General features: G+C 26.0%; 2 protein-coding genes across 5 annotated transcripts in view; both read right to left on the bottom strand.

Annotated features, from left to right (window-relative positions):
- LOC127286203 (A disintegrin and metalloproteinase with thrombospondin motifs adt-2-like) overlaps positions 1 to 21,056 on the bottom strand; it is a 167,539-nt gene that overhangs the window by 123,900 nt on the left and 22,583 nt on the right. The gene's annotated exons all lie outside the window — the stretch shown is intronic.
- Positions 3,257 to 10,576, bottom strand: LOC127286340 (venom metalloproteinase antarease-like TserMP_B). The gene is made up of 7 exons (XM_051312739.1): positions 10,450 to 10,576; positions 10,011 to 10,197; positions 7,866 to 8,007; positions 7,207 to 7,368; positions 6,740 to 6,875; positions 6,542 to 6,655; positions 3,257 to 3,632 (listed from the first exon to the last, which is right to left on the bottom strand). Exons 1-7 carry the CDS (start codon positions 10,561 to 10,563, stop codon positions 3,597 to 3,599), a joined length of 891 nt encoding a protein of 296 aa, XP_051168696.1. The 5' UTR covers positions 10,564 to 10,576; the 3' UTR covers positions 3,257 to 3,596.

A 21,056-nucleotide genomic window follows, 5' to 3' on the forward strand; every position in this document is an offset into this window, starting at 1 on the left:
AACACTTGACGAGCTTCATGCTCTGTTACTGGAGCTTGGTTATAAAATATCGAGAAATGCACTGTACATTCGTTTATTGCCTAGAAGATATAACACGCTTGAGGGAAAAAGACATGTTCTTACTGTTCCAGTAAAATTAAGTCGTCCTGAAGCTGATCATCATAAGGCGCATCCAGACCAGTACTTCTGCATTGCTTCAATTCGGATTCTAGAAACAATTGCTTCGATTTTAGGACCCTACCAAGTCATCTTTATATCACAGGATGATAAGGCGCGAGTACCTATCGGAATTACCGCAGCTAGGAAGCAGGCCCCATTGTTAATGCATGTTGATTATAAAGTCTCTTTGCCGGATCACGATTTTGTCGTAGCTAATCAACATAAATTGATTTCAAGTGTATATGCCGGCTGTTCGATAAAAAAGAATGCAATGGGTAAGCCAGAAGCGGTTACATATTCTGGCCCTACCTTCATTGCTATTAGAAGTGGGAAGCATTCTACATCAAATGCATCTACCCATGCAGAAGATTTCAGAAGCCTCATTGAACTTGAATCTTTTAAGGAAATCGTTTACAACGAGTCAGGTGAAGTTAAACCTATCATTATGATTTCATCTGATGGAGGACCAGACGAAAATCCTCGTTTTCCAAAAGTTATTTCGAACGCAATAGAGCACTTTAAAAAAAACGATCTTGACGTTATAATCGTCTTTACTAATGCGCCGGGTAGGAGTGCATTTAATAGAGTGGAGAGAAGAATGGCCCCACTTAGCAAAGAATTAGCAGGGCTCGTTTTGCCCCATGACTCATGTGGAACTCATCTTGATCATAGTGGACGTACTGTCAATAAGGACCTGGAAAAGCAGAATTTCGGTAAAGCTGGAGAAATTTTATCTGAAATATGGAGCAATATGGTCATCGACAATTACAGTGTTGTAGCACAATATGTCGACCCAAACCCAAAAGCTGAGCAATTCGTACCACCTATTCCTTCACCAGAATGGTACACACAACATGTACGCGAAAGTCAGTACATGGTTCAGGTATGCATAACTATATTTATTTAGATTTATTTAATTTTTAAAATAAGAGTTTAATTTAGAATTCAGTTGGTTACATTATATGATACCAAATTATAATATCAACATTTAATTCAAAATAATTTATTGCAGTAAATTCGAAATTCAATTAAAGAAAATAAATAATTTTTTTCGAAAATAGGTTGTGAAGTGCAGTGATAACTCTTGCTGCAAAACAATGAGAAGCTCCTGGTTAACTGTTGTTCCAACACGATTCTTAAGTGCACCAATTCCAATTTATCAAACTCCAGAAGGTCCACATATTCCAAGTCCACAAGATCATGATGGAAAAACATTCGCAGAATTCAGTTTAATGAAAACTCTGCACATCAAACCCGATTTGGACAAACTACCATACGATTATTATTGCCCAAGTTTACAGTCGGACATATCAGCTAGAACGTGCAAAAAATGCGGTATATATTTTTGTTCGAAGAAGGCTGTCTTGAATCATGCAAAATTCCTTCACAGAAAAAAAAAAGAAATTGTTGAAAACAATTGTGATGAAATTGTTGAAGACAATTGTGATGAAATTGTTGAAGACAATTGTGATGAAACAGAAGCAGTTGAAGTGGAAGCTAGTCAATTAAAAGATACCGAAGAAGTAGCTCCTCTAATCAGTATTGAAGAAAGTCTTCGAAATCCCTGGATTGAGACTGATTAATTTTTCGAAAATTTTTAAGCAATTTAAATTAAGGCGAATTTATGTTTTGTTATTTAAAAGAAATTAATGTGTTTATGATATAATTATTGTTAAAGTCTATATATGTATATATAATATATATATATATAAATAATATAAACAGTGTGCAATAAAAATTTTTTGCAAAAATTTTAGCCTTTAATAAAAGTCACGTGCAAATAGGGGGGGGTGGGGGGTCACGAAAACTGTCACTGTTGATCACCTGGGGGGTGGGGGGTAAAAAATTAGCCTAAATCCTGTCACGTGATTTAAGGACGGCCCCTTTACTTAAGTGCGATTCCAGGTGAGATTTTGACTTTTTCGAAGTAGGTTAACCGATTGCAATGAAACTTTGAAATTTTGTTATATATAGTAAGACTAATCTTTAACGTAAATTTCAGCTTAAAATATTTGTTAGTTTACGAGATTTGCAATAATAACAAAAAATTTTAAACTGCTATATCTTCCGTTCTAATAATCGGATTGAGGTCTACTTTTTTTTAAAATGTCAAGGAAAATGAGAGGAATAAATCTCTTTCGGAACAATTTTTTATAATTTTACAACTAAAAAAATTATTAAATAATAATTTAATAAATTTCACGCGACAATCTAAAATTCAATCACTTAAACGCTAAAATGATCTTAACTGTGTTTTCTTTAATGTTCCAAAGGAATCCAATTGTAAATGCAAGTTTAACTTAATTGCAACTTAATTGCATAGTGCAGTAAAATCTACTACTCAAAGTGATAGTTTTAATTGCAAAGGATTTTTTAATTCTACGACATAAATGTTCTTAAAGCCTATTGAACCACTTTAAGTAGTAAAAGATACTACTGAAAGTAGTAGTTTTAATTAGAAAGGATTTGTAAATTTTACATCAAAAACGTTTTTCAAGCTTATTGAATTAATTAAAATAGTAAAAATTACTACTTAAAGTAGTAGTTTTAATCACAAAGGATTTGTTAATTCTACAAAAAAATGTTCTTAAAGCCTAATGTACCACTTTGAGTAGTAAAATCTACTACTTAAAGTAGTAGTTTCAACTGGAAAAGTTTTGTAAATTCTACATCAAAAATCTTCATTAAGTTTATCGATTTAATTAAAATAGTAAAAATCTACTACTTAAAGTACTAGTTTTATTTACAGACAACTTGTTAATTCTACAACAAGAATTTTATTGAAGCCTATAAAATCATAGAAATTAATAAAAAATGTACTACTCAAAAAGCAGTTATATTAATTAAAGAAAATAATTCCTTTTACTACATTTCAAATAACTGGTGAATAGTAGTTGGATTTACTACTCTTGAAATTTTGAGTTGACTACAATTCCACTTGTTTTTACTACCTTAAGAAAGTTAATTTTACTACCAACCTGTAGTTGTACTTTAACTACTTATTTACGTAAAATCAACTATTACTTATTAACTTCTTAAAAATAGTTACATTAACTACATCAACATGATTACACGGAGAGAAATAGATGGTACGGGGTACTATCTAGATAGTACCAGGTACCATATTTGATCTTACATATAAGGACAGTAATCTAGATTTTATCAGTTACTATCCAGATTGTACGAAGTAACATCTTGATTATAGTGGGTAACATAACCATACTTTTTGTAACATCTTTGATAGTACCGAGTAGCATAATGATAGTACCGGATAATATCTACTTTTTACCTTCTTAAGATCATAAGTTCTTACCATCTATTTCTCTCCGTGTAGATTAACTAAAAAAGTAGTTATTTTAACTACTTTCTAGTCAACTACCCAATGGTAGTTGAATTTCTCGGCAAGATTTTTTTCAGTGTATCTTCACTTGTTTCTTTTATAGTATGTCTACACAATGTCCTGCTATGCAGTACTGAAAAATAAAATTATAAACAATCAATTAATAAATACTGATGCACATATTTAGGGTTGAGTCCCCTTATTTTTGTCGAGATTTTTGCCTAAATCTCAAAAGATCGAATTGTTAAATATTGTTCCAATCAACAAAGTTTCTATTTTTAAAATTTTTAAATAACCAATTGATGGAATTTTTTTAAGTTCGAATTACCAAATGTTCGAATTATCAAAAAATCGAAAATTTTAGGGAAGAGGATCACAAAATGGACATTTTATATATATTTTTTCAAATTTATAATTATTTTTTATTCTTAAAAATTAGATAATATTTTTAAAAAATTAATTTTAACGTCTACATATAAGAAATGTCAAATAACGATCAGAATAATTCAAATTTCTAAAAACTCGTACTTTTATCTATACTAATGTATTAAAATTCGAACTTTTAATATTTTGATAATTTAAACTTTTAACAAATCGGATTTCTAAAAATTCGAGTTTTTGATTATTTGTAATTAAAAATTCTAGAAATTCAATGATTTGGTAATTTGAACTTTTATCAGTTCGTTAAAATGGTTTTTTGTCTTTATGGAGTTCGATATTTTGAGATTTAGACAAAATAAGGTGACTCATACACTTAAAAAAAAATTTTAATCAGTTACTTAACTATTATCCAAATAAATATTTATTTGTATCAAATAATTATTATTTGAGTTAATTAAATACAATTTATTTAATTCAAATAAAAATTATTTGATTCAAGTAAATATTTATTTAATAATTAGTCAAGTAACAAATTATTTTAATCAAATAAATTTTGTTTTCAGTGTAAAAATTTCGATATCAAATATGCATTGTAAAAAGAAGTATCTTAATATAAGATGTTTTTTAAGTCATTTTTAAGATATTTTGGAAGTCACTTTTTAGTTATTACAAATTATCTTTTTTAAGATGGAAGATACCAATTTTCCACATTACATCTTGTTGTGAGATATACCAAGTAACTCACTTATTTTTGCAGTGTCATTTATAAAATTATCGCTAGAACTCTAATGTAGGTGTATTCTATTTTACAAAGTCTGTGGAAAAATTAATTTTATTATTAAATTATAATTTTCAAAATATCGTTATAAAAATATGCACCTAAAAACAATAAATTCAGCTAAAATGTTCATAAGTTTTTATTATACATAATAATAATATTAATAATAATATGAAAACTCAAATTTGAAACATTCTTTTTAAAACATCATTTGAAAATTATAATTTTATAATAAAATTAATTTTTCCACATACTTTGTAGAATAGAATGCCTACATTAGAGTTCTAGCGGAACGTAGCCCGACGCCTCACAGTGGGACAAAAGTACAATTATCGTCTTGAAATTCTATCGAAGTGCCAATTCTTAACCGATTTTAATATACTTTTTTTTTAAATTTTCAGGAGGAGTTCCTCTTCAAAATAAGCTGCAGCGACGGCAAAATTTTTCAAAACATAACATAAAAAAAATGATTTATTGAAAAATTTTTAGTTATTTTTTACTTTTTGATTGTTTTAAGTGATTTACTGCTTCCAAATCTAACTATATACACGTTTTTCAAGTTCCACATTACAAATCCACTATAAAAAAGTCAAAATTACAAAATGGCGGATTCAAAATGGCGGAAGAAGTAAGAAATTGAATTTTTCGTAATAAAATTCTATAAAAATTGCAAATATTAATCAATTTTTAAAAATAATCCGGACATTGAATTACAGAAAAATTGAGATTTTGAAGGACTTAACCTCAAAAAGTATGATTTATTCAAATAATTTCAGTTATCATTTGTTTTTGTGATTTACTGCTTCCTAATCTAAATATATACAGGTTTTTCGAGTTCGAGATTTGGAAGAAGTGAATCACAAAAAACAAATATTAACTGAGATTATTTGAATAAATAATATGTTTTGAGGTTAGGTCCTTCAAAATCTCAAGTTTTTTAGAATTCAAATAATTTAAAAAAAAAATACTTTAAAATTGATTAATATTTCTTATGTTTTTAGAATTTTATTACGAAAAATTTAATTACTCACTTTTTCCGCCATTTTGAATCCGCCATCTTGTAATTTTGAATATTTTATAGTGGATTTGTAATGTGGAACTCGAAAAACCTGTATATAGTTAGATTTGGAAGCAGTAAATCACTTAAAACAATCAAAAAGTAAAAAATAACTAAAATTTTTTCAATAAAACATTTTTTTTAGGTTATGTTTTGAAAAATTTTGCCGTCGCTGCAGCTTATTTTAAAGAGGAACTCCTCCTGAGAATTTAAAAAAAAGTATATTAGAATCGGTTAAGAATTGGCGCTTCTATAGAATTTTAAGACGATAATTGTACTTTTGTCCCACTGTGGCCTGTCACTACGTACTACATGCGCCATGAGCGTTGTCAAAAATGTTTAAATAAATCAATTATCGAATGCATGTCATTTTTTTTCTCGACGGAATATTATTTAGAAGGGTTTTAAGTATATGAAGCTATTTTTTTCATTTTGAAATTCAATTGTTTTCATGGTTTTTACTATTTGTTTATAAATAAACAATTTTTTTTTGCAATAAAAATCAATATTTTTGCACCAAAAAAATATCAATAAATCTATGGTTCAGGACAAGAAGAATGCCGTTTAGATTACTAAAATCGATCGATGAATTTCTTTGAAATTAATTTTTTTAAAAACAGGATCAAAAATATTAAATTGTTAATAACAACAAAAATTTTTTTTTTGCAAAATCGTTTTAGTGGGTGATTGTGCATATAAAATGCTATAAAAAAAGTAACATTTTAATGAAAAATAAATTTTTTCAGTTTTAGATAGCACGTTTCAGAAATTCTTACTTTATTATGATGTATGTATTGAAAAAGAGATTTAATTTAGTATTTATTACCTTGCCACGACCACAATAAGATCCTTCCAACGGAGGATAGTTATATGTAAACGGCGTCAAATATCCGTGACTATCTTTGCGGTTACAGTATAGGTCTAAACAAGTTGTCTTAACCTATGAAAACCATATTAAAAACAAAACATAATTATTGATAAATAAAATTATAAAAAATTTTATATTAAAGTTAAAGAAACTTACATAATCACAATTATAGGCTCCTATGTTTTTGCATTGTTCATTTAAAGTGAACATACGACTGGGTAATAATCTCCGTAGTGGATAGTTATTTTCATATTTTGCGGGATTATTTCGAAGGCATTTTGTAGAATCTTGACTGTAGAAAAATTTAATTTATTATATTCACAATGTTCTCTAAATTTAAATCAGTGTTATTTGTACTGATAAAATATAGCTGCAATTTATCAACTGAATCACTTCAGTCAAATTTTCAAAAAAATTTAAAATTTTACTCTAAAATTATCAAAGATAAATTTTAATTTAATTTAAATAAATTTAAATTTAAAGTATAAAATTTTACGTCATTGTAAAAATAATAATTAAGTTACAATTTTTTTTTTTTTTTTTTGGAGGGGAAAAAATATTCATTAGAATTTTTGGTAATTTTCACGAATTTTTTAAATTATATTAATAAATTTTTAACGCACCTTAAAACACTTTTAATTGCTTTTTTAGAACAGGGAGAAAATAAAATCTTGTTTCCATTATATTTATTATAACTCATGATGTAACTTTCTTCTTTAGGGCAATCCACAGTACTATGTGGAGAATAGTAGTCTGATTCCTCTCCATCATGTGGTGCACCAAGACTAAAAAAAAAAATATATATATAAATTTTATGTAAAATTTTACTACAATAAATAAGAATGCAACGCCGAGCCTGATTAGGAAATCCACATTTTCTCGTGGCCCTGATCGGGGCCAGATTATTATTCACTATCAGGGCCCTGGTAGGGAAATTTCTACACCATTAGATAATAATAATATATTTTTTCACATCTTCACCTCAGGAATTTTTAAATAGATGCACTATTTTTTAAATATTATTATTTATTTAAACAAAAATTTTTCACTTTTCTTAAATAAATAACAATATTTAAAAAATGGCGCATTTGTTTAAAAATCCGTGTTGTGAAGATGTGAAGAATTATTTTCTGAAGAAAATAAGCCATTAATCATTTAAATCTGATCATATTTAAAAAAAAATTTTTAAACGCTGATATTATTAATAAATATATATTTTTATTTTCTAAATATCATATCATTATCTATAAAATAAATGTAAATAATAATATGCAGTTCTTACATGTGACCAAATTCGTGAACAGCAGTTAAAAGGTATCTATAATCATTTTGATCTTGAACTATTCCAACACCATCATATTTTCCGCTGTTATATCCCGGTTGTTCATATTCATCATGGCATGCTCTTCCAAGATATGCTATACCTTTAATAAACATTGTTATATATTAGTAATAATTTGTAATGAATGTAATGATTAAATAAGTTTTGGATTAGCTCGCCGAATCAGGGTTTGTTTTTAAACAACGATATTACATTAAAATTACAGACACAATTCGAAAAATAACGTTTATTTACAAAAAAAGAACGACATAACCTAAAAATTACTTACTTACAACGCGATTACAAAAAGTACAATATAAACGATTTTACAATCAGAATATACGATCAGAACAATTTAAATATGAAACTATCAAAAAATATGGATAACATTACTCTACGTTACGTTCCCTACGTCGGAGGAACGGAAGCGACGACGAACAACTACGCCAGGGGTTACGTACAAAACGGGAACTCAAAAATGCAGAAATGCTGCTTCGTGTCTTCAACGGGAAATACCTCGTTGAGACGAGAGAAATACTCTCTTACGATACGTCGGATTAATGCTCCATAGTACTTGGAGAAATGCCACTCACCGACTCCGTGAACCACAAGATTCGTCGATTTCTTTGACTTTTGACTTTGAAAACCACATTTATTTATCATTGAGAGTTATACATTAATGTTATATAAAAATTTCTTAATTCTAAGATATATATTCAGCGCCTGTTATTTTAAGTAACTTATCTGAATGTTTCTTTATTTTATTAAAGTTTATATATTTAATAATATTTATATATTCTTTGTTTGGGTAAGAAGGTAGAATAATTCAAAAAACCCTATTTGAAAACTTTTTGAGTCGTCGATTTTCTGCGGGAGTGCAGCTTTTATAGCCGATCGGTGGCCGGGACACTTGCGAGAGAGCTCGTCGGTATAGCTCTCGCGGCGCGATCGGGTACTACGACATACTTTGCGGTAGGTAACATTTTATCGACATGGGATATATATTTTTATCGACGTGGGGCAAATATTTATTACAAATATTTTCCCACGAATTTTCAAACAATCTTTACAAATTTATATTGCACATCTAGAAAAATAATATTTTCAATTAAAAAAATATATATATCATGTTCTTTTAAATGTAAAAAAAAAAATTGGCGATAAAAATTTTTTAAAATTGTAAAAAACTTTGAATTTCAAAAATTCTAGGTACGCTCGACGTGCGCAGAGTGAAAATTTGATGCTGACTTTAAAGTAAGATATTTTAAGTTAGAAAAATGTTAGAGGCTTGAAACTTAAATAGTTGGAAAGCTGATAAAATTCTGCGTCTGAATGTATATCAAGAAAATTTTTTTCTTTTTTTTTTTAGCATTTATAACATCGAAAAGATTTCAAGAAAAAATAATGCAATTTTCCTACTTTCGTTTACTAATGTTACTTAACTTCCGGCATAATCTAGAATAATGTATGTAAAATTTTTAAACTTTTACAACATAATCTTTAAAATTTTAGCTTTAATTTGCTTTTTTGAAACTTAAAAAATGTTTTGTGATTCCTGAAAATATGTTAAAAAAAAGGTTCAAGCATGTTTTTCTTCAATTCAGCCGTTGGATCATCACTTTTTGCCGCCTTGCTTCTGGATTATAGAAAAACATACTCGAACATTTTTTAACATATTTTTAGGAATCACAAAAAAAATTTTGAGTTTCAAAAAAGCAAATTAAAGCTAAAATTTTAAAGATTATGTTGTAAAAGTTTAAAAATTTTACATACATTATTCTAGATTATGCCGGGAGTCAAGAAACATTAGTATACGAAAGTAGGAAAATTGCATAATTTTTTCTGGAAATATTTTTGGGCGTTATAAATGGTAAAAAAAGAAAAAAAATTCTTGATATACATTCAGACGCAGAATTTTATCAGCTTTCCAACTATTTAAGTTACTAGTTTCTTAACTATTTTCTAACTTAAAATATCTTGCTTTAAAGTCAGTATTAAATTTCCGCTCCTCGCACGTCAGGCGCGTATACCGACAATATCTGACGGTACTGTAAGTCTAAATAAAAAAAAAATTCTTTGAATTTATTACTTCAATTAACAATATACCTGTAGTGTCTCTATATTCATTCATCGTATACAATATTCTTCCAGACATATAAATGGATACATCATAATCCTTGATTCGTTGAATGGTATTGTCTTCATATAAAAATTTACCAAATTCGTCTAAAATTATCTGTGCTTCATACATTCCGTTAGTATATAAAGCAGGCTTCGCAAACGGTGGTGCATTCTTTAACATACAAATTTTTTCAATAAATTTTAGGAAATTTTTCATTATATTATTCAAAAAAAAAAGTTTTTTTTTTATTTGAATCAATTAAATTTTATTCAAACAAAAATTTTTTTTTGTATTTAACCATTTAATTCAAACAAATATATTAATTTTGTTTGATGAGAATAAATATTTATGATATTATTCATATGTAATTGATTATTATAATTAGATTTAAATAAATTTTTTTTAATATTATATGCAACATACCTCAAGTAATACTATTCCGGCAATATAGAGGCGAATCTTTGGTTCTTGAAATTGTCTGTATCTTAAATCAACTCCATTCCAGTAACTTAAAGTGTATTCTACCGCTTTTATCATATCATATTTAAATTTTCTGTAATTAAAAAAAATCTATCAATAAGTATAACTAATTATTAAGTATCATTAAAATTAATTTATATTTAGCTGGGTTAGAATTACACTGAAAAAAAATTATCATTGATTTAAGAAAATCCTTTACTTGTCCATATTTGATCCACTAATTTTTTTTTAATTTAAGAAAATTTGCTTCAAACTAGTAAAATTTTTTTGAAGAATAAAATTCTATGTTAAATGTGAATTCGTCAGTTTGTGAAATTTAATTGCTTTGTTATATTTAATTTTTATTAAAATATTATTAATTATAAAAAAAGTAATAAACTGCTTATGTACATTATGTATGTATCCTACTTATGTAATTTTTTAAATTGTGTACTTTAAGGGATGAAGAAGAAAATAAATAGTACTTACTTGAAAAGTATTTCGTCAACATAAACCAAAATTTCCGGATACACTATTTCTGGAGTTTCTCCTACATTCCTTCGGGACACACTCTTAATTTTCATAAATTTATCATTATCTACGTTAGAAGTAGAAATTGCTAAAAAATTTTGCAAAGATAACCATTATAAATAATAATATTATTATTATTATATGTGACGGTTCACGAGAAAAGGGACCATAAGAAAATAAATTTTAGGTTATGTTGAGTGATAGTTTTAGCTATTTCTCAAATGTTCGCAGTTTTAATTATGTACAATCAATTTAATTTTTATTGAATATCTTGGATCTAATGAATACTTAAACATCAGTGGTTTGTATTAAGAGTTGGTCCATTTTGTGTATTTTCAATATTAAAATTATAAACATAACCTAAAATTTGTTGTATTTATAACGCTTTTCTCGTGGAAAGTCACATATTATAAAAATAAATGATATAATTAGCTTTTCTGTTAAATTTTACTTTATCTAAATAAATCAAAAATCTAGTATGGCAGACTTTTTTTTATTTCAACGAGTTCGCTTGAAATTTGTTACCCGGGGGTTTTTGGATCAGAGACACTGATCGAGATCATCGACATCGAATCCGATGTCAATATTAAAAATTCTAAATGGAATCTTTTTTTTTTTAATTATCATATTCGCACGAATCTCGTTATTTGAGGGTTTCCGGGAACACAAATTATAAATCAGACATTCCATTCAGTAAATTATAACCTCAAAGACTTCCGAGTAACAAGTTTTCAGTGAATCTGATCAATTTTTAAAAAAATGTAATCAGGGATCTCCAAAACCCTCAAAATGACAAAATTCATGCGGATCTCACAAATTTCAAAAAAATTTCTGCGATGTTGGATTCGACATTAAAAATTTTTTAAATTAAAAAAAAAATTGTGTTCCTTTGAATTTTGAAATTCAATCCCAAAAACCAGCGAGTAACAAATTTCAATCGAATTCGTTGAAATAAAAAAAGTCCGCCATACTGAATCTGTCATTTTTAAAAATACATAAAAAAAACTTCCGAGTAGAAAGTTTTGTAGCTTCACTTTTTTGAAGTTTTCCTTTTTTTGACAGCAATTTGGAATTTTTAAAAAAACGTAACTGTAAATCATAATCGTAATTGTTTAAACAATTATAATTTTTTGTCCTTGGTGTCGACAATGTAATTTAATTTGATTCTGCGGTCAAAGTCAAATTCATTCTGATGTGAAATTCAAATTTATTTTGACGTCAAAGACAAATTTAATTCGAGAAATTCATTTTTTGATTTGACGTCAAAATTAAATCATCAAATGAATTTCTCGAATTAAATTTTACTTTGACGTCGAGGTAAATTTGAATTTGAGGTCAAAAATAAATCAAAAAATGAATTTTTCGAAGTAAATTTGACTTTGATTTAATAATTAAATCAAATTACATAATCGACACCCTTAACTCCAAAGGATATTATGTATTTTTTATTAAGTGAAAATATATGTTTTTAATTCATATGTTTTATATTTAAAACAAATACTTACGGGTAGAATCATTAAAATTTTGTTCATAAATTATATGTTCATCAGTATTTATGAAATCTTCGTCATCAGTTTCAAAAAATGATGAATTTCTTTTCAACAGATCGCGTCGTTGGCGAAGATGCTTGGGCATGGGTTGTAATATTATGTTGTTATTGACGTGTCCAGACTAAAAAAGAAAAATTTTATTTACACGGAGAGAAATCTGCTGCGATTTTTGCTTGGATGAGTAAATTACTTTAATTACATGGCACGACACTTGCATTTTTAGCATAAATTCAAGTATTTATTGTAAAAATAGTTTCTAAGCAAAAAACACAAGTCACGGGTGTTAATTTTGCATGAATTTCACATAAAAACTGCAAAGGGGACATGCCATAAAAGTATTAGATCCTCTCTTATAAAATTTGCAAGAATGCCATCTGATTTTCAGGTGGAATTTATACAACACAATCTTACCTTCGTATACACACAGCATTTCACACACACAATCATTGTATGCTGGTGATTCCGAGGAACGGAACGCACAATGCGCACGCTCGTGTTTTACTATGCGTTTTTAACCGCGAAATTTAAAATAATTTTATTTAAAAATTTTTTAAAAATATTTGTTGCCAATAAGTGGTTGTTTATTAAAAAGTAAAATAGAAAAATTTTAAATACTAAAATTTTTAAATATTTATTAGCGAAAATAAACGAGCACATTTTTTTATCACTTGAACGTTGAATATAAGGAACGCGAACTCCGTAGCGCGCATAGATTGTGCGCCGTTCCTCGGAATCAACGCAGCATATAATATTTGTGTGTGTGTGTGAAATGCTGTGTGTATACGAAGGTAAGATTGTGTTGTATAAATTCCACCTGAAAATCAGATGGCATTCTTGCAAATTTTATAAGAGAGGATCTAATACTTTTATGGCATGTCCCCTTTGCAGTTTTTATGTGAAATTCATGCAAAATTAACACCCGTGACTTGTGTTTTTTGTTTGATACACTCCATTACATTAAATACATGAATTCATATTTAAATTATTGTAAATTATTGTAAATTGATATTCTTGAATATCAAATTTTTTCTTTATTTTATTATTTAACAATCATATAACTTTTCGTTAGAACTGGTTTCTGAGAATTTTTTTAAAAAACGAATATTTATTGAATTATTTTGCAAGTAACAGAATTAGTATCACTAATACTAATTTGGATAAATAAAAATTTATTTTAGCGAAAATTTAATTAAATAAGAATTTGGTTAAATAAAAATTCTATTAAAAAAAATTCGGTTATATAAAAATTCGGTTAAATAAAAATTTTGCTACTAAAAAATTTGGTTCTACGCTAAATTAATTTTCTAAAATTCAAACTTAGTACACATTGAGCGTCCCAATTTAAATTTTAGGTGGCCCAGTTGGGAAATTTTCACCCTATTTTAACAATTGAAACAATTGAATTTGAAATTAATCCGCCCTGTGTAATCAGTAAAATCTAGAATCTGCAATCACTAGTTACGTATAATTGAACTGACTTCGGATTAGACCCGATTAATTTCTGATTCACTAGTTATACACAAATCGGGCAAATTTTGGATTTAGCCGAACTAATTCAGATTGACAAAAATCGGACTGTTTCGGACTAATTCCTGATTTGTTCGGAATTTTCAAAAACTTGTTCTAAACGTGATAAAGATATGTTTTTAGTTGAAAATTTTTGTAATTTATTTGTTAATGTAGAATGGGAAAATCTTGTTTAGCAGGAGTGTGAGTTAATATACTTACAAATTTGGATTTCCCATGTTTATCAACACTCTGTGTAATTGATGAAAAAGTACGTGGATCTTGATAGAATTTTAAATTCATTTCTTGCATTACCTAAAATCATATTGTGATTATTGCGGGCTGTAACTTGCTCATAGTTTAGCCCTAGGGGTGAGTACATTAACCACGAAGTATTGTTAGGATTTTTCAAAAACTGCGTAAAAAAAGGAAAGGGGTTAAATTTTTTTGAAAAATTTATACAGCGAATTTTTGAAAAGTTATAACTTTTAAACAGAAAGATGAAAAAAAAATTTCATCTATATGTTTTCGAAAGCTTTTTACCTGCTCTTTCGAATGGTGCAAAAATTTTTTCAAAAAATTCAAAATTTGACCCTTTTTTTGAAAATTAAGAATTTTTTTTGACTTTGTTTTTAAGATCGGTCTTTTAAAATTTTTTTTTTTGAAATTTAAAAATGTATATTTTCAGTACAAAAAATATTGATATGTCCGTTTTTGTTATTTTCGAGATATTAATTAATTAATTATTTAATGTTAATCCAAAATAATTAATTTTAGGCTCGTTGGATGGCGAATTACTTTAGCTTTCAATTGTCAGCTTCAGAATTGCAATAACTTTATTTATTTGTAAAATATTTCATTTTTTATTAACATTAAATATTTAATTAATTAACATCTAGAAAATAACAAAAAAGGACATCTCAATATTTTTTGTAGTGAAAATACACATTTTTAACTTCAAAAAAAAAAAAAAAAAATTAATTAAAAAGAAGACCGATCTTAAAAAAAAGTCAAAAAATTTTTTGATTTTAAAAAAAGGGTCAAATTTTTTAATTTTCTGAAAAAATTTTTACATCCTTCGAAAGAGCAGGAAAAACCTTTCGAAATCATATAGGTTAAATATTTTTTTCATTCTCTTTTATACAATAGTTATGATTTTTCAAAAAATAGAATGCTCACATTTTGGTAATTGGATCACTTTAGGAATTTTTCGCCCCATATATAAGATACTTACGTTTGTCTGATATCTAAATTGCATTTTATTGTTTTCATTCTTTGCAGTATAAACTTTTGTCTTTGAGCCGGCAATGAAACCGTCAGTAGGATTCAAATAAAATTGAAGCATTTTTTTTTTCTCATCATTTGAATTGTTAATCCGTTGTTGTCATGTCTTTTATGACGAATTTGCACCACCTCATAGTCTGAAGCTAGATAATTCAATAAAAATTTTAATATTTTTTTTTAATATAATAGCGACAAAAGCCGCTGATCACGTTTTCGAGCACGACTCGTTGGCCATTTAATCCTCATTTTATTGTTCGTAAAATAAAGTTGTGTTCTATTCTTTTTTTTTTGTGTGAAATATAATTAAAATGAAAAATAATAGTGGGACAAGGCGTCAACTAGATTTAAACCAATTCTCGCGCCATTTATATTACAGCGCCACCTTCACTACTTAATCTTTTTTTTGTATAATAATAATAATAATAATAATAAATTATAAAAATGAATTAAGGAAGTTCTCTCGCAAACAGAAATGACGAAGAGGTAATTATCAAACTTGATAAACTGATAGATAATGGTTTAAAGAAGATGTAGTTAAATTTTTAGAGGTCTAGGTGGATTTTGACAAAAGATATAAATAATTTTCTCTTTTCACATTTAACACGGGTTCTTATGGGAAATTGAATTTTTTGGTCTGAAATCTCAAATTGTGAAAAATCTGACGAAAAGATATTACTGGAACTTTATATACATAAAGTTTAATAGCCAATGTTCACTTACTTTTAATAAAATTGATCAGACCTGGCTTAGGAGACTCACAATTAATTATTTTGTCTAAAAAAACACCGTATTTTGACAATCAGAAATTACATAGCACAACGCTTGGCAACGTTGCGTCTTGTAGGTTAGGTATAGAAAAAGCGCGAAATTTGAAAGTAATATAAGTAGTATATACATATAATAGTATATTCTTCAAAGATTCATAATAATGAATAATAATTTGAATTTGCTTATAAAAAATTAAGATTTTTAAAATAATAAATTATTATTATTATTATTTAACGAAAATAAATCAAACAATAGCAGACGACACGGAACGGAACGGGGGAAATATAATCCAACGTTGCCAAGCGTTGAGCTAGTACTACGTGATACAAATGAAAACTTAAATGGGCATTGATTTGACTGACGTTGGAGGGAGAGAAATTCCTTAAATCTCTCAATAAAAAATAAATTCAAAATCCTGTTATAAATAGCGCCCAACGTGGCGAGAGATAATCGCACATAATCAAAAACTTCACGTGAAGAAAATGTTGACTAATGTGTAAGGCTGTATCCACAATAAGAATTTTCAGCGTTGTTTGCGAAAGGTACACGTAACTTACGCGAATGTTTTGCGGAATTGCCAACTACTGGGAATAAAATTTAGCTTTGTTTTGAACGTGGATACATAACCTCCAAATTAATTTCGGTAAAGGCATCGAATAACACAATTTTATAATATTATATTATCGTTTATTATTATTATTTTAATTATTAATTAATTATTATTATAAAAAAATATTAATATTATTAATTATTAATTTATTATTATTATTATTATTATTATTATTATTATTATTATTATTATATTTTCATTACCTGAAAGTTGACTTTTATTGTTCAATATTTACGCATACATATTTTTGGTTCACCGTAAAATTTATTCATTACAAATTTTAAGAAAATATTTTTTAGAATTCGATTTTTTAAAAATTCTATAATTGTTACATATTTATATTAATTAAAAGTTTTAAAGGTATGACAAAGTAATGACATTCTTTCAATCAGGTGTTGTTACCGAAATTAATTTGGAGGTTATGTATCCACGTTCAAAACAAAGCGAAATTTTTTTCCCAGTAGTTGGCAATTCCGCAAAACATTCGCGTAACTTACGTGTACCTTTCGCGAACAACGTTGAAAATTCTTATTGTGGATACAGCCTAATAAACATTTTTGACAAATAGTTTTGCACTGGAATTAACCGTTTAGTCCAACTTTCAATACAATGGTTGTTTTAAAATAATAATAATATTAATAATAATAATTCTGCATCAGTGGAGTATTAAATTAATAATAGGTATATTTCTACTTTTCACGTTATCATTTATTTATACACAGAAAAAAATGAGTTTGATGTTATATAAATAGTGATTTTTTAGTTAAGCCATCTCAGAATTAGTTAATACAGCAAAAATAATTTAGCTAAGTTAATTTTTAAATTTAATAAACTTGTAAAACTATTAGTTCAATTTTTGACGGTAACAACAATGAAAACCCAAGAAAAAACCTATCGAAAAAGTGATGATAAGAAAAACATAAATTAAAACCAATAGTTACAATTGGCGGTGTAAATGTTGATAAATCAATTTTAGTATCGACAACATAACCGTCGCCACTTGAAATGCCGAGAAAAATTAATTATGTTGTTTCAATTATGATTAAAATATTCTTTATCACTTATGTATACTGTATACGAAAAGGCAGAGATTATTGGAATAAAAGACATTACTGACGCATGGATTTTCTTATTGACAGAATGTATATAACGAGTAAGATCATTTATTTGTGAATTGATAGTAAAAAAAATAAGATTTTAAGTAAAAATTTTTAAATATAAATATTAAAATTTTAGAAATAAATATTTTTGATAAAGTCAATAATGTTCGATGATTTTTTATAATCTTTGAAATTACAAAAAATTAGTTTTGCTAAATATTTTTTTGTATTTTCTATAAATATATCGTTGGAAATGATAATTTTAAGTTTACGTTTTTTTTCAAAAAATTTAATTAATTGATAATTAATAAATATTAAAAAATTATGTAATCAAAAAAAAAAATTAAATTAACTGAAAATTATTAATTATATTTTAAAAAGTATTAAGCAATTAAAAAATATTTAAAAATTTTTGAAAAAATAAAACCTAAAAAAAACTTTGTAATGTTTTAAACTTTAAACTTAAATTAAAAATTAAAATCAAATTGAAAATTTTTTAAAAAAGCAAACTATTTTTATATTGTTTACAGATAAAAACATATAACAATTTAATAATTAATAATAAAAACAAATTAATAATAATAAATTTATGAATAACAATATATAATGAATAATAATGAATAATGAATATATAATAAAAGAATTAATAATTATAAGTTAAAATGTTCTAATTATCTGTAATAATCATTATATTTAAAAAAATGTATATATGAGGCATTTCATATGAGAATACGGGGTTCTGTCTCAGATTTTTGTCAAAATTCGGTAAATTGCAGTGATAGTGGTGCTAAATAAGTGTACAAATTTTGAATTTGAAATTTTTAATATTTTTCGAGATATTTACAATAACAAATTTAAACAATATTTTTTTGCTTTACTTATAACTTTTTCACTACTATAAAAATAGAGAAAAATGTTGTAAATGTTTTTTACGCAGAAGATCTTAAACTTTTAGAAAAAAATTTAAAAAAAAAAAATATTAATTTTTAAACAATTTGTTTAAAAAATAAAATTTGTTTATAACTTTTAAACATGTTCTCCCTCATTTAGAAACGCGAAAAAAATCATGAATATTGTATAAGTCATAATAAATTGATAGTTAAATTTTTAAAATGGCATTATTTTTTGTTTTCGAGATATTAATTAATTAACTAACAAAAGTTAATAAAAAATGAAATATTTTACGAACAAATAAAATTAGAGTAATTTTAAAAACACCATTAGAATGCTTAACAAAATCCGCATTCAACGAGCCCTATATATGAACTATTTCTAATAAACGGGTGTTAAATTAATAATTAATAATAAAAATTATTTAAATAATTAATAACATTTAAGGAAATGAAGATAAACCGTCAATTTTTTTTATTATCTTCATTTCTTCAAATGTTATTAATTATTTAAATAATTTTTATTATTAATTATTAATTTAACACCCGTTTATTAGAAATAGTTCATATAGGGCTCGTTGGATGCGGATTTTGATAAGCATTCTAATGGTGTTTTTATAATTACTCTAATTTTATTTGTTCGTAAAATATTTCATTTTTTATTAACTTTTGTTAGTTAATTAATATTTTTTTAAAAAAAATAATTTTCTTCTAAAAGTTTAAGATCTTCCGCATAAAAAACATTTACAACATTTTTCTCTATTTTTAATAGGAAAAAAGTTATAAGTAAAGCAAAAAAATATTGCTCAAATTTGTTATTGTAAATATCTCGAAAAATATTAAAAATTTCAAATTCAAAATTTGTACACTTATTTAGGACCACTATCACTATACAATTTACCGAATTTTAAGAAAAATCCGAGACATGACCCCGTATTCTCATATGAAATGCCTCATATAATATAATAAATTTATAAATAATAATAAAAATTATATTATAATTGAAACTTTTTTTTTTATAAATACCAAGTAGGAAATATACTGGTGCTGCACACAATGAACAATATTTTTTTTTTTACTTTAAACTGTCACTTAGTATATGACTTAATTAATGACGATGAATAAAAATATCCGTCGCGTTAAACATAAAATATTACGAAATCAAGAATTGTCAAAATTTTAGAAAAACAAAAGGAACAAAATACGATTAACTTCACGTGTGGCTGATTATATGTCAAATATATTTTTTATATATATAGAAATAGATAAAATAAAATTATTTAAGCTCAAATAATTACCATCATCGACATTAATCGATTGAGTCAAGGACACAAAAAGAATGCCGAATAATAGAATGAAGTAATTCATCTGCAAATGTAAAATTTTTAATTAATAAATAAATTACGTATTATATATATATATATATATAATATTGACGTGCCAAGAGAAAAGGTATTTTAGAGGCAAAAAATTGTAGTTATATATTGTAGTTGTATATAAAATATTTTAAAATAAAAATTGTATTCATTAAAAACTGTCAATGGCTATAATAGTCACCGGGGATGGTGTAATTACCCCGGTTGACAGTAAATCTTTTTAAAAATTTTAACATAGTTTATTGAAGTACAAAAGGGTTCAGTAAATAAATTTATTATTATATAAACAGTTTATCAAAATTAAAGAAAATGAATAAATCAGATCTTACCTTTTCTATAAGCAGTGTTGAAATTTATTGTTAAAGAATTTGACTAAAGACAAATTTTAGTTGATATATATATATATATATACAATATATATAAAGAAGATCAGTTCATTACCATTTTCCACTGATAACAATATCATGATTAAATGTAATATTTATTCAATTAATAATATATATTATTTATCTAAAAAAGTCATTTCCGCCCTACAATGGTAAAACATACGTTTGTGATATGTAAATACACATATTACTGACGTATGCTTTTCAGTAGTAGGGCAGAATTATAATTTGGATGTTATATTACGTCATCGCTATAATGTTAATTTGCCCAACACATTTTTTTTTAAAATTCTAAATAAACTGAATTTATATTTTTTGTACAGAATTATAAAATCATTTGTTAAAATTTACATTTAAAAAATTTTTATTCGATATAACTAGGTTTTAGATAAATTATTATCGTTTTTCGAATCAAGATTTGAAGAAATTTCATTTTAAATGAATTATTATTTTTACAGATTTTTAGGTATCGAATTTTTTTTAATGTCAGAATTTACAATTTACCAAATCTTTAAAACTTCATTGTAAACATTTTGTTTTTTTAATTTTCCACTTAAAAATAAACATTTA

Source organism: Leptopilina boulardi, unplaced genomic scaffold (assembly GCF_019393585.1).
Source record: "Leptopilina boulardi isolate dan_hultmark-lab unplaced genomic scaffold, ZJU_Lbou_2.1 LbouV2_121, whole genome shotgun sequence".
In the NCBI taxonomy this organism is placed as follows: Eukaryota; Metazoa; Arthropoda; class Insecta; order Hymenoptera; family Figitidae; genus Leptopilina; species Leptopilina boulardi.